General features: G+C 44.6%; 1 protein-coding gene across 1 annotated transcript in view; it reads right to left on the bottom strand.

Annotated features, from left to right (window-relative positions):
• The window catches only part of LOC141213743 (alpha-actinin-3), a 112,469-nt gene that overhangs the window by 60,725 nt on the left and 37,498 nt on the right, over positions 1 to 14,246 (bottom strand). Inside the window, exons 2-3 of the mRNA XM_073665352.1 lie at positions 12,147 to 12,261; positions 10,365 to 10,484 (exon numbers count right to left, since the gene is read on the bottom strand). Of these exons, the coding sequence (XP_073521453.1) occupies positions 10,365 to 10,484; positions 12,147 to 12,261 (235 nt within the window). The remainder of the gene's footprint in view (positions 1 to 10,364; positions 10,485 to 12,146; positions 12,262 to 14,246) is intronic.

Genomic DNA, 14,246 nt, shown 5'->3' with positions numbered 1-14,246 from the left:
AGACTTCCTGGACAGAACAGAAGCGTCACTACTGGTCACGGAAAGTGAAGGAAGCGTCAGAGAACCTCCAGAGGCAGACAAGTGGAGGCAAGTGACCAAAAGAAGCAAGAAGACCATGGAGACACCACCAACCACACAACTGAGAAACAGATTCCAAGGACTTGTGGAGGACGAAGATGGCACACCTAAGGATGAGGAACTACCAGCAAGCAAAAAGAAAAGAGCACCCAGAAACACCCAGAAGCAACAAGAAAAAGGACAGGCAAGAAGGGAAGAAGAGTGGTGGTGGTGGGAGACTCACCACTGAGAGGAACAGAAGCAGCTATCTGCAGACCGGACATAACCGCAAGAGAAGTATGCTGCCTCCCAGGGGCGAAGATCAAGGATGTTACCGATAGGATACCGAAGCTCGTCAGTTCCAAGGATGTCCACCCATTTCTTCTGATACATGTTGGCACCAATGACACGGCAAAGAAGGACCTACCGATAATCTGCAAGGACTTTGAAGCATTGGGGAAGAAAGTAAAAGAACTGGATGCGCAGGTAGTTTTTTCTTCTATCCTTCCAGTAGACGGGCATGGCGTCAGGAGAAGGAACAGGATCCTTGATGTGAACAACTGGCTGAGACGATGGTGCAGACAACAAGGATTTGGATTCCTGGACCACGGTGTGAATTACCTCTATGACGGACTCCTTGCCAGAGACGGACTACACCTCAACAAACCCGGGAAACACACATTCGCCAGGAGACTCGCAACACTCATCAGGAGGGCGTTAAACTAGAAGAAGAGGGGATGGGAAGAAAAACGCCGGACACGAACATGCAACCAGAGAACATACTAATGAAAGATATGAAGTGCGACAAAGAAGGTCCAAGACAAGATACTTGGAAGGGAGGTAAGAAAATTTCTAATACAATCCACAGGGAGAAGATTGGAACAAAACAAAATCATGTAAACTGCGTGCTAGCAAATGCCAGGAGCCTGACAAACAAGATGGATGAACTGGAAGCAGAAATATCTACAGGTAACTATGACATAGTGGGAATAACCGAGACATAGTTAGATGAAAGCTATAACTGGGCAGTTAACTTACAGGGTTACAGTCTGTTTAGAAGGGATCGAAGAAGTCGGAAAGGGGGTGGAGTCTGTCTATATGTAAAGACGTGTCTAAAGCCTACAATACGGGAGGATGTATGGGAGGGAAATGAGGAGGTCGAGTCCTTGTGGGTGGAGATACATGGGGCAAAAAACAATAATAAAATTATCATAGGAGTCTGTTATAAACCACCAAATATAGCAGAAGCCACGGAAAGTCTATTAATGAGACAAATAGACGAAGTAGCAAAAAATAACGGGGTGATTATTATGGGGGACTTCAACTACCCCGATATAGACTGGGAAACCGAAAGCTGTAGATCTCAGAAAGGAAACAGGTTTCTGTCAATTATCAAAGACAATTATTTGTCACAACTTGTGCAGGAACCAACTAGTGTGACGGCCCTTTTAGACTTAATATTAACTAACAGGCCAGACAGAATAACTGAGGTGCAGGTCGGGGGGCACCTGGGAAATAGTGACCACAACATTATACAATTCCACATGTGCTTCAGTAGGGTGCCCAGCAAGGGAGTCACAAAAACACTGAACTTCAGGAGGGCAAAGTTTGATCAGCTAAGAGATGCCCTTCACCTTATAGACTGGGATAGTATCTTCAGTAATAGGAGCACGGATAGAAAATGGGAAATTTTCAAAACAGTCCTACATAGTCACTGTAGAAGGTACATACCTTATGGGAATAAAAGGGCTAGGAATAGGAGGAAGCCAATGTGGCTAAATAAGGAAGTCAAGAGGGCAATGAAAAACAAAAAAAGGGCTTTCGGTAAACTTAAACAAGAAGGCAGCGAGGAAGCGCTAATATCTTATAGGGTAAAAAACAAAATCTGTAAGAAACAAATAAGAATAGCAAAAGAGGAGACAGAGAGACTAATTGCCAAGGAAAGTAAAACGAATCCCAAACTGTTCTTTAACTATATAAACAGTAAAAGGATTAAAACTGATGGAGTTGGCCCATTGAAAAATAACCTGGGTAAAATCATAGAGGGCGATGAGGGTAAAGCAAACCTACTCAATAGCTTCTTCTCCACTGTTTTCACAAAAGAAAACAATTTATCGGAGGAAATGCAGAGTGATAAAGTAAACCCTTCGCTAAATATCACCCACCTAACCCAGGAGGAAGTTCAGAAACGCCTAAATAATATCAAAATAGACAAGTCACCAGGCCCAGATGACATACACCCCCGGGTACTAAAAGAATTAAGTAATGTGATAGACAGACCGCTGTATCTTATATTCAAGCACTCTTTATGGACAGGGACTGTCCCACTAGACTGGCGCCAAGCAAATGTGGTACCAATATTCAAAAAGGGGTCTAAAAGTGACCCTGGGAACTATAGACCAGTCAGCTTAACGTCTGTTGTGGGTAAATTGTTTGAAGAATTTCTTAGAGATGCTATTGTAGAATATCTTAATGATAATAACTGTCTAACTCCATATCAACATGGATTCATGAGGGATCGCTCCTGCCAAACAAACCTGATCGCCTTCTACGAGGAGGTGAGCTCACAGCTGGACCGGGGAGAGTCAGTGGATGTTGTATACCTTGACTTCTCCAAAGCGTTTGATAACGTGCCACACAAAAGGTTGGTATATATAATGAGAATGCTTGGTCTGGGGGATAATGTGTGCAAGTGGGTAAATAGCTGGCTGAGTGATAGAAAGCAGAGGGTGGTTATCAATGGAGTAAGCTCAGGGTGTGTCAGGGTTACTAGCGGGGTGCCTCAAGGGTCTGTCTTGGGCCCTATATTATTTAATATATTTATTAATGATCTAGTGGAAGGGTTGCATAGTAAAATAGCAATATTTGCAGATGATACTAAACTTTGTAAAGTAGTTAATATAGATGAGGATAGGGCACAGCTACAGGAGGATTTAGATAAATTGGGGAGTTGGGCCAAAAAATGGCAAATGGGGTTCAATGCCGATAAATGTAAGGTCATGCACATGGGAAAGAAAAACAGCAGTCACCCATACATATTAAATGGGAAACCGTTGGGGAAATCTGACATGGAGAAGGACCTGGGCGTCTTGGTTAATAGCAAATTAATTTGGAGTGCCCAGTGTCAGGCAGCAGCTGCGAAGGCAAATAGAGTCATGGCATGCATCAGAAGAGGAATAGGGACATATGATGAGAACATTGTTCTTCCTTTGTATAAAGCGCTGGTAAGGCCGCACTTAGAATATTGTGCACAGTTCTGGGATCTGGTGCTCAGGAAAGACATATTGGAGCTAGAGAGGGTACAAAGGAGGGCGACTAAGGTAATAAAGGGAATGGAGGGACTAGAATACCCAGAGAGGTTGTCAAAATTAGGCCTATTTACGTTGGAAAAGAGAAGGCTTAGGGGAGACCTCATAAACATGTATAAATACATTAGGGGGCAGTACAGAGATCTCTCCCATGACCTGTTTATACCAAGGATGGTGACAAAGACGAGGGGGCACACTATGCGTCTGGAGGAAAGGAGGTTCCTGCACCAGCATAGAAGGGGATTCTTTACGGTCAGAGCCGTGAGACTCTGGAACTCTCTGGGAGAGGAAGTGGTGATGTCCAACTCACTTAAAGAGTTCAAGAGAGGCCTGGACGCCTTTCTTGAGAACAATAAAATTACATCTTATGCTTAGTTAATTAATCCAGGGATTTAATCTGACGGCCAGATTGGAGTCGGGAAGTGAATTTTTCCTCAATGATGTAAATTGGCCTATACCGCATGGGTTTTTGTTGCCTTCCCCTGGATCAACGCTGCGGAATAGCTGCAGTGCACAAGAAATAGGCTGAACTGGATGGACGCTTGTCTTTTTTCGGCCTTATAAACTATGTAGATCAGGGTGGAGTTGGTTCAGTCCAGTCAGAGGAGGAAGGTGACAGGAGCAGAGGCTCTGCACGAGCTCTGCTCCGGAGGCAGGCCTAGCACTGAGGCCCAAGTCTGGGGAGAGAAGGAGAGGGAGCAGGACGGCTCCAGGAATGAGGAGAGAAGGGACCCTAGGGGTACGGGCCGTGCAGCAAGCAACCCGTACGCCCGCCGCTACTAGGAGGTAGGGGGGTCAGGCCAGAAGAAGGGAACCGGTCCCTCAACTAGCACAGGGCTACAAGGCCCAACTAGGAAACCGGAGGCTGCAGCATTTCAAGTACTGCAGGCCACAAGTCCACACCAGTACACTAAGAAGGTAGCCGCATAGGACCCAGGGGACAGAACACACGTCGCCCGCCAAGGCCCGAGAACACCGGATAAAAGTGCTACTTGGTGTGAGGTGCAGGGAGCAGGCCAGAGAGAGGACATGCTGTAATATGCTCCGGAGTTACCTGAGGGTCGACCGAGCCCCTCACTGCGTGAACACAGGACGCCATGGGCCCCTACACTGGCCCTGTATCTGGAACTGCTACAATTGTGAGTAAAAGACCTGGGACTGCACTATCTGACTCCGTGTCATTACTGACTACCTGCACTATAACTACCATCATCCATACACACTGCCTGAAGCTCCACTCTTCCTGTGGGGAGTTACATCACCTTGCTGTGCATACCACCAGCTTCAGCGGACTGCTCCGCAGCGGCGGTTACCAATAACCGCATTCCACAGGTGGCGTAGTCGGACTATATATAACAGATACACATAGACTACCCTGGTTTGACCGCCCTGGGTCACCGACTGGGTCGCTGCCACGGTGACTACAACCCCCAGCATCTACAAGGCCCGGCTCCGGGTGCCCCACGGCCCAGGGGGCGCGTTACTAATATTAGAGAATGTCTTTAGTGGCCAATATTGCACAAAACCCAAAATATTTTATGGGGGCAGACATACAAATGTCACATCAGACAAGCCTGCAGTTAGAACAGTGTAGATGGGCCTTCAGTGTATACAATGCAAATAGGGGGCGATGGTATGCATATGAATCACTGTGATGTCACACACCAATGTAAGTCGAGGTTTAGGACAAACCCATCTCCTCTAATAAAGGTGATAACAACACTGCAATAATCCTATTCAAACAAACATTGCCACCTTTGCAAAATAGAAGCCAAACGTGCAATACCACCAGCTAATATTACATCAGACAAGCCTGCAGTCAGAAAGGTGTAGATGGGCCTTCAGTGCCCAACGCGTGTCGCCACACACAGTGGCTTCGTCAGGGGCATTTAAGGTACTCATCACGTCACCGTTATATATATATATAGCCCAAGTGTGATAGTTACCAGAAGATCAGCTGTGCTGTATGAGACGCCGGAGCTGCGTGCGTTCGACAGCGGAAACGCGAACTTTGAACCGGAAGTACTCTTGGTGGCGCAGGCGCAGATGGTATCTGCCTGCGCTCCGTCAGATTCTAACGTCACCATGGAGACCGACGCCTGCAAGGCGATAACCAATAAATGTAAAAGCGCATGGCGGGTAATGCCTCACCGCGCTACATCAAATTCTTATGTCGCCATGGAGACACACCTGCCAAGCAATATTTTGTGCAATATTGGCCACTAAAGACATTCTCTAATACTAGCCTGTGTGGGTATATGGATTTTTGATTCTTATTTATTCTTATGATCATGTTGGAAGGTTTCTAAAGTAGATGGATGTATAATCAGCGGACTCTCCACTACATTTTTTACTTGTGTTTTAATGTTTTGGTATGTTCATGTTCCCGACTCTGTATATGTGCCTATATATATCTAAAAATAAATTGGTGTATTTTTGTACTTCTCTATATACTATCTGAGATATATACAGTATATATATATATATATATATATATATATATATATATATATATATATATATTTTAGGTGATCACTGGTCAGTTACATGCCGTCTTTTCTTCCTTGGTACATGCAGACATTGTGCTGTAGCACTTGTAAATAGCATTCCTAATATGTGTGCACTGTGTATAAATCACATACTGGAGTCATGGGACACTGCTGTAGCCATAGATCTAAGATTATGCAACAGTATTTATCAAGACAATGAGACCTAATAAGGAACACAGTCGCAAATGTTTCCACATGTGTTCAATCCTCTGTTGCAAGTTGCATGTGTAGCGCCCCGAGGATTCGGTTGCTACAGAGGTATTGCATCTCACCCAGAGGTGTGATATCTCACTTCCAGGTAAGGATGGAGTGTGGCTCAGGACCCTAACACCCGCATGCACTACACCACATTTCCGGAGGGCAGGGCGACAGTGCTCCCAAGAGTGAGCACAACTGCCCCTGTCCCTGGCTGGAGTGGGGGGAGGGAACACCTAGAAAGGGGGAACCCAGTAGTGTGTGGGTGGGGAGAGTAGATCCAGGGTGCACTGTAAGGAGGAGTATATAAGGAGGGCACCATCTTAGAGTCAGAGAGAAGTGGAGAGAGTAGAAAGAGAGAGAAGGAGACTGGGAACAGGGGCTCTCAATGGGCTCTGCTCCGCAGGCAGGCCAAGTCTCAAGGCCTGGGCCTGGAGGAGAAGAAAGGAGAGGAGAGGAACGGAGGAGGCTCCAGGAGTGGAGTGAAGGGACCCCAGGGGTGCGGACCGGCCAGTCGCCACCGTACGCCCGCCGCTACCAGAGTAGGGGGGTCAGGCCAAGAAAGGGAACCGGATCCCTCATCTAGTGGAGGAGAGCAACTACCCTCAGCTAGTAACCGGAGGCTGTGGCATTGCACGTGTTACGGCCCCTCACTACACCCGTTAGGAAGGCACCATATAGGGCCCAGGGAAACGGAACATACGTTTGCCCGCCAAGGCCCGAGGCAGCTGGACAGAAACGTGGTCAATTGTGGGGTACGACGGGCCAGAGAAAGGACACACGAAGGGGGTCCTGAAAAGCATTCCAAAGGTACCTGGGAGTTGGCCGAGCCCATCACCTGGTGAGCACAGTACGACGTGGGCAGCCATTACCTGCAGAAGTGGCTTGGAGTGTAAAACTGTGAGTAAAGACCCTGGACTGCATCACTGGACTCTGAGTCATTACTGCTGCTCCGGCGCACCATCACCCCCACCATCTGCACTCACTGCCCTGAGGCTATACTCCTCCCGTGGGGAGTTATACTACCCTCTGCTGCACACACAACATCAGCCTCGGCGGTCTGCCCCGCAGCGGCGGTTCTCAGTGACCGCAATCCACGGGTGGCGTAGTCGGACATTTCAACATTAAAAATCAAGTAAACAGATCCGCCACTGGTTTAACCACCCTGAGCCACGGGTCCGGGTCGCCGCCACGGAGACTACAACCCCCAGCATTACACAGAGACCCGGCTCCGGTATTCCCCCACACACGGCCCAGGGGGCGCGTCACATGCGACTTCACGTTCATTTACATGCATTTGTGTGTAAGGGAGCTTTCACATTGCGTTTAGGAACCCATTCAGTGGCTCACGTCAGAGCTTATGTCTGTATTCAGATATATGCGCCGACGGGGTCATAGACTATAATGGTGCAGACAGAGTGAACGTGTGCATCATTTTCGGGCCGTGCATCATTTTCGGGTCGTGCATCATTTTCGGGTCGTGCATCATTTTCGGTGCGTGTATGCCTACTGGAGGCGCACACTCAGATGTAATAGACTGCGTCTGAGTGTCCCTCTCCAGTGGGCGTACACTCACCGAAAATGATGCACGTCAGAGCGCATGTTAACTCTTTCAGTAACATTATACTCTATGGACCCTCCGGCACATACGTCCGATTCCCGTTTTGCGGGGGTTCGGACGTAAGCCCCGACGTGAGCCTAAACGCAATCTGAAAGCAGCCTTAGGCTGGAGTGACATGGTGACACATGTCCCTGACAGCCTTTCCCTTGCTGAGAGTTGTTGTCATACATCATTTGTCACCGTATAGCACCGGCCTTAGAGCTATGACTCCATCCCATAACCACAGATATGAGATTCACACTCATACACATGTGACGATCGCAAAAAGAAGTCATGTGTAAATTGCGATCAACAACAGAAAATCAAAAAATATTTGGAAACATTTGCAACTCTGTGTTGCAGTCGCGTTAGGGTGAAAGTCACACCATAGGAAATGATTAGATCTCAATGTGTAGCCCTCGTCTTATCATGTCCATTCCATTGTTATTTCCAGGTGCTATTTCGGAGCAGCTAGCGCTGGTGTCGATGGACGTAGAAGTGGCATGATAAGAGCCATGTCCCAGCGCCGCCTCAGGGCTCCATGTATGTGATATGCACTCAGTTTCATATTAGATGCACTGTATGTGAGGAACGCTCTGACGTTTGATAGAAGAACGGTAAAAATGTGATGATAGATTCACTTTAAAAAATCTAATAATATACAAAATTGTACATACGACCCGTTTTATTTGCACATGATTTCAAAGACATACATGTTTCCTGAGGAACATTAGCAAAAGTTTTTAATGTTTAAAGGGAATCTATCAGCAGGTTTTTACTATGTAATATGAGAGCAGCATGATGTAGGGACAGAGACCCTGATTGCAGCGATATGTCACTTACTATACTGTGTGCTGCTGTTTTAATAAAATCAGTGTTTTATCAGCAGGAGATTATCTAGGTGTCTTGTGCCTCCTAGTCCAACCACACTCCCATCACTGATCAGCAGCTTTCTGTCAATATACAGTGTACACAGAAAGCTGCCAATCAGGGGTGTGGGTGAAGTTAAACAGAGCTCAACATTCCAAGGAAACTGCCAATCAGTGTTGTGGGCAGGGTTATACAGAGCTCAGCATTCCAAGGAAACTGCCAATCAGGGGTGTGGGCGGGGTTATACAGAGCTCAGTATTCCGATCTCTGCTAGATCTGCAGCATAGAAAACAAGTATTGCATCAAAATGACAGCAAGCAGCCCAGCAAGTGACACATCGCTGGAATCATGGTCTCTGCCCCTACATCATGCTGCTCGCAGATTACAGACAGAACCTGGTGACAGATTCCCTTTAACTGTAAGCAGAACTGCTGCTCCTACTGAAAGTCATAAATACTTTTTTATTACAGTTATTGAATTAAATGTAAAGGCGTATTCCTCTCATCTAGTAAACTTATGGCATATACCATAAAGGTTTAGTAAATGCAAGTATTACCAATGGGACTTAGATCTGTCTCGAGAAGGGGGCTCGCTGCCAGTGGAGAGGTGGTCGCAATTCCTATTCATTTATGCATGACCAGGGCACTTACTTGAGATCGGTGGGACCCACATTTACTATACATTTATGGCATATCCATGTTCAGGATGGGAATCTCACTTTGGATATAACTTGTAAATGCTTTACACTTCCATCTCTCTCCTTGTCCGTCGGTCTTGCATATTTTACTCCAATAGTCACAAGTTTTTTTGTCCCTCGGTCACCCACTTAAATAGAAACACTTTCCTGTTACCTCCTGCCCTCTTTTTTCATGTCTATCATTTAATGATGGTGGGGAAAAATAGGGTCTCGGTAATTGCGGGGTGTACTTATTTACAGAGGTGCTAGACAACCCATCTGATTTGATAGTAAGAACAAAGCTAATAGGCTGTTAGCCAACATAGTATATGTATATAATCACCTTTCATCCATAGGTCCAGTAGAGGTATGCGCCGGCTGTGGAAACAATGCCTTCTCCATTCCGAAAATACCAGGACTGCTGCAGCCTATGATTGGCTGCAGTGGTCAGGTGACTAGAGGAACATGTCTAATCACAGGCTGCAGTGATGCTGATGAGCTCTTAATGGAGCAGACATGGTTTCTGGAGCTGGCACTGACCGTGGGGATATTGAAAGGTGTGTATTCCTCCGTTTACTATTTTGCAACTATTCATGCCTAGAAAAAAAAAGTTGTTCTGGTGTTGAACAACCCCTTTAATTGTTTTCTCACTATCCCAGTCCCTAATTTCATTTTGTCCTCCACCTCTTTACCTGCTCCATTTTATAGATAAAAATTAAATACATTTTGTTTTTATTGCGAGTGGAGAGAATTGTCGTGTGACTGTCAGACATCTGTTGATGTGTATACAGTATAACCATATAATTGCATCCAGGGGTGCACATATCATTAGTGCAACCAGGGGCCCAAGAGGAAAGGGGGCCACTAGCACCTCCAAAGCTACTGGCCCCCTTACCTCTTGGGCCCTTGGTTGCACCAGGAGCAATTGTGCATTATAATGATCAATTGGACTGCAAATGTCCCATATACTGTGCTTGCACAGGGGCCTCTTCTGTCTGTGTCTGCCAGTGGTTGCATCAGTATACCTGGTCATGTCACCAAATCTTGCCATATATTTATCACTTGTCATAATAGAAGGTAAGGACAAAAGAATTATAGCTCCAACTCACCCTCTGCACCGATAGAAACCAATTTCACTCCTTTGCTGGCAATAAAGTCAAGAGCCTTGTTTACATTGGCGATCTTATGGAAGCGCATTTTTCCTTTGTCGGGTTTAGGCAGTCTTTCCCCTGTAACAGAGCAGTAAAAAAGTGAGAAGTTTGGAAAAAGACAAACCTGAAGTTCTTTTGTTCTACCTTTTAGTCCCAGGCTCCACAAGTGGCTGTAAAAGATGCATGACTTCAATGTTTACCTATAGGCTAAAAAGTTGTCATTTTTTCTTTTCCTTTCTTTTTTTTAAATTCACAAATTTATTTTTACTGGAAAACATTGAAGTTGTGACTCATTGGCTAAATCTGTGTCACAAAAGTTGTAAAGAATATCTGCCGCCAAAACTATTAGGCCACGTTCACACGTTCAGTATTTGGTCAGTATTTTACATCAGTATTTGTAAGCCAAAATCAGGAGTGAAACAATCAGGGGAAAAGTATAATAGAAACACGTCACCACTTCTGTATTTATCACCCACTCCTATGAAAAACCTATGAATTCCAAATTAAATTATACACAAATCAGCCTCACGGTGTCAAAGTAATTTTTCCAATGTTTATCTGACCCATTTATGTGCTTACCTATGTACGGCACTTTTTTACAGCACTATCTATAAAACCCAGAAACTGATGCCCCATGGTAGTTAGTATATAGTATCAAGAGAGAAAGACAGTGGTCGTACGAGGATTTGGAGCATGGTTATCCCATATGTAGCCAGTTTTATCATACTCTTTGTATATACTGGAACCAGGGGTGTAACTATACTAGGTGCAGGGGTTGCAGTCGCACCAGGCCTTGAATCCTAAGGGACTCAAATGGTCACTTTGGCCCAGATTAGAAGAAAAAAAACTAATTCAGACCCAGGATAGCTGGGAGCCCTGTTGGAGATTTTGCATTTCAGCTCATGAGCTTCAAGTTACCCCACCGATTGGAACAATTGTAATCCAGCTAAAATATGGATATCTCCTGCAATGAAGGACAGAGAAGTAACTCAGATGCCCACAACGTTTTCTCCTACACTATTGTCCTATCATACCACCTTTGAAACCATATTATGAGACACAGGTTTTTTATTATGTCAAAAGGTTATACCCAAGATTTCAAGTTATTATGACATATCCACAGAATTGGTGAAAACTTGTGGATCAGTGGGGGCCCCAGCCACTGAAATGCCCCATCAGAATTGAGCGGTGACCGTGCGTGTGCGCCAACGCTTCATTCATTCTCTATGGGGCTAGGAGAGATCCCAAGAATGGGCCTCCGAAATACTCCATCAGAATGGAGTGGTGACCACATGCGTACACCATACCTTATCTATAGGACTGAGGAGTATAGTCGAATGTACTCACTATCTTCGAGAGTCCTAAGGAGAAATGGTGAAATATAGTCATCACATGCGAGACAACCGCTCCACTCTGATAGGGTCCTGATCAACGGGGTTCCAGTGATTGCACCCCCATCAATGCATTAGTTACCTTTAACTTTAAATCTTCAGACTAACCCTTTGATGCAATCTCTGTCCCTACACAGTTTGCGTATAGTAAGCACGTGTTTTAGAAAGGGTGATGATAAAAAGTTTGACTCTTGGGGGCCTGGATCCTTGTACCCTAAAAGGCCCCAAAAAATGGTTGCTCATGACGCCAGGGTAATAATTAATCTGAGCTTCCATAGACACAATACTAATGAGTTATGACTGGTTCAGATCATAAATACAATAAAGTGCCTCATTGTCTTCCACTTACCGGAGATAACCTCAAGCAGTAACATCAGTTTCAGGCCATTTCTAAAATCTTCCTCTATGTTCTCAATTTGTGTCCCGGCTTTCCTGAGGTGAGAGTTACACCAGGCTGTGAAGGTCTGTGAGGACAAAATGAATGGTGGACGGGTTACTCATATTGCTAGTAGAGCGTAAAACCCATATGATTTATTGGTACGATAAGAGAGTCCCCAAAAATTACCTAAATGAATGACAATGAGTATTTGTTTTACTTGGGTGGAAAAACCTTCTCAATAGAGAAGATGGCCATCTCAGGGATAAATATATCTTCATGGCTAAACGGTCTAAATCCCAATGCAAGAATTTGCAGAATTTGATGGTTTGGCATTAGGCTTCAATCTTTACAAAGGACCTTTCACTTGCCATAAATATGTAATTTTTTAGATATATGTTAAAAATGCATATTTTTAACATATTGGCGTAATTGTCGCCATTCTCCTGAATCCGGCGTTGTTTTTCTTTTGTTTCTTCACCACTCCATTCCTAAGATATGGTCCCCTCTTTCCTGTATGTAAATCTAGTTTTGTTAGCCAAGGAAGGTGGTCCTCAACTCTTCTCTATGGAAGTCTACATGAGGACCATACCAATAAGACAAAGGGGTTATATCTCAGGAATGGAGAGGTGCAACAACAAAAAAAAAGGCAACGCTGGATTAATGGAGGCAGGAGCATTTCCACCAGACGTTCAGGCCAGGTATTTATGATGTGACAGGTCCTCTTAAAGAGCCCCATAGAAATAGTATGATGAACCTTCATGCAGGTAGACTGTGATAGATAGCAATGATAGAATTTTCTATTTAGCACAGAATTTGGCATCATTACTTATGAGTGAACATTTAAATGTCTAGTCACAATACTGTGATGGTAAAAGCTGAAACACTGACCAAATACTGATGAAACTCGGTAGAAAAACACTGCTGACGTTCGGATCATTTTTTTGCATACAGGAAAAATCACTAATGTCTGAATGAGGCCTAAGGGCCCTTTTACTCCCACACACACACTGACAAGTCCACCCTTGCCACCAACAAGTCAATACAATATAGCAAAATCCTAAATAGTCTGCGATTTACATCACAGCTACAAGCTGACCACACAGATATTCATATAGCATAGACATCTTGTGACCGAGCATCACAAAATCATGTGAATTTTTCAAAGCTGGTAATTTTGCACCACTCATATCAGGATATAACGTTGAACCAAAAGCCAAGGTAAGGAAGGGCACATATTGCTCTGAATGCTCTGCTCGTGCCGACATATAGAGCTGGACGTAATAAATTAATTTGATTTAAAAAATTCAATGAATTATGATTTACGTTCACAAGAAATTCTTTCTATTTCCTACATTTCAAGGGTTCTTCTCATCTTTTTAGATGGGTCAAAACTGGTAACTTTGCCTTTTATGAAAAATCCTCTCCCTTCTCTAGATTTTTAATTTTATTGTGTTTCAAATTTTGCCTAGGTTGTTAGCCACCTCTGCAGTTTATCAGTAGTGGCCAGTTTCCTCGGTAAAGGAGCGCATTCCTCCAACTCTTTTTTAACAGCTTGTAAGCGCTGCTCTGAAGGGCCTCTGCACTTCTCCAATGCAGCTCTGACTCATATAGTAAGTAGCAAAGGATAGTGCACAATTTGAACCAGCAGAACAACCATGACACTGGTCCGAACTGTCAATCACTCAAGAGTGCTTCACCCCCCAACAGGCAGGAAGGGGTGGGCTCCGGAAGATTGAACATGAGATAACCCCTTTAAGCATGTGTAAGGGATTCATAAAGGAGAAATGGAGCTCTATCTGTTTAAACAGTACATGACTCAGTGAGTAAAAGCCCATTGAGGCTACGTTCACACATCACGTTTTTTATTTTATGGTACGGATTTTATTCATTCATTTCAATTGGGTCCATATCTGTAGGTCAGGTTAAACCAATGGAAAGGATTGTTTTGTTGTGTTTCCACGCAGTTTAGAAATCTGTACTAAATTCGCAACGTGTGAATCTAGCTTGATACTGGCCAACCATTGTCATGATTTATTTGCTTCCGAGTGATCATAAGATCATTGAAGATTC

Source organism: Phyllobates terribilis, unplaced genomic scaffold (genome assembly GCF_046119375.1).
Source record: "Phyllobates terribilis strain yellow unplaced genomic scaffold, ASM4611937v1 Scaffold_211__1_contigs__length_3443825, whole genome shotgun sequence".
Classification (NCBI taxonomy): Eukaryota; Metazoa; Chordata; class Amphibia; order Anura; family Dendrobatidae; genus Phyllobates; species Phyllobates terribilis.
This window is presented reverse-complemented; position numbering and strand designations above follow the sequence as displayed.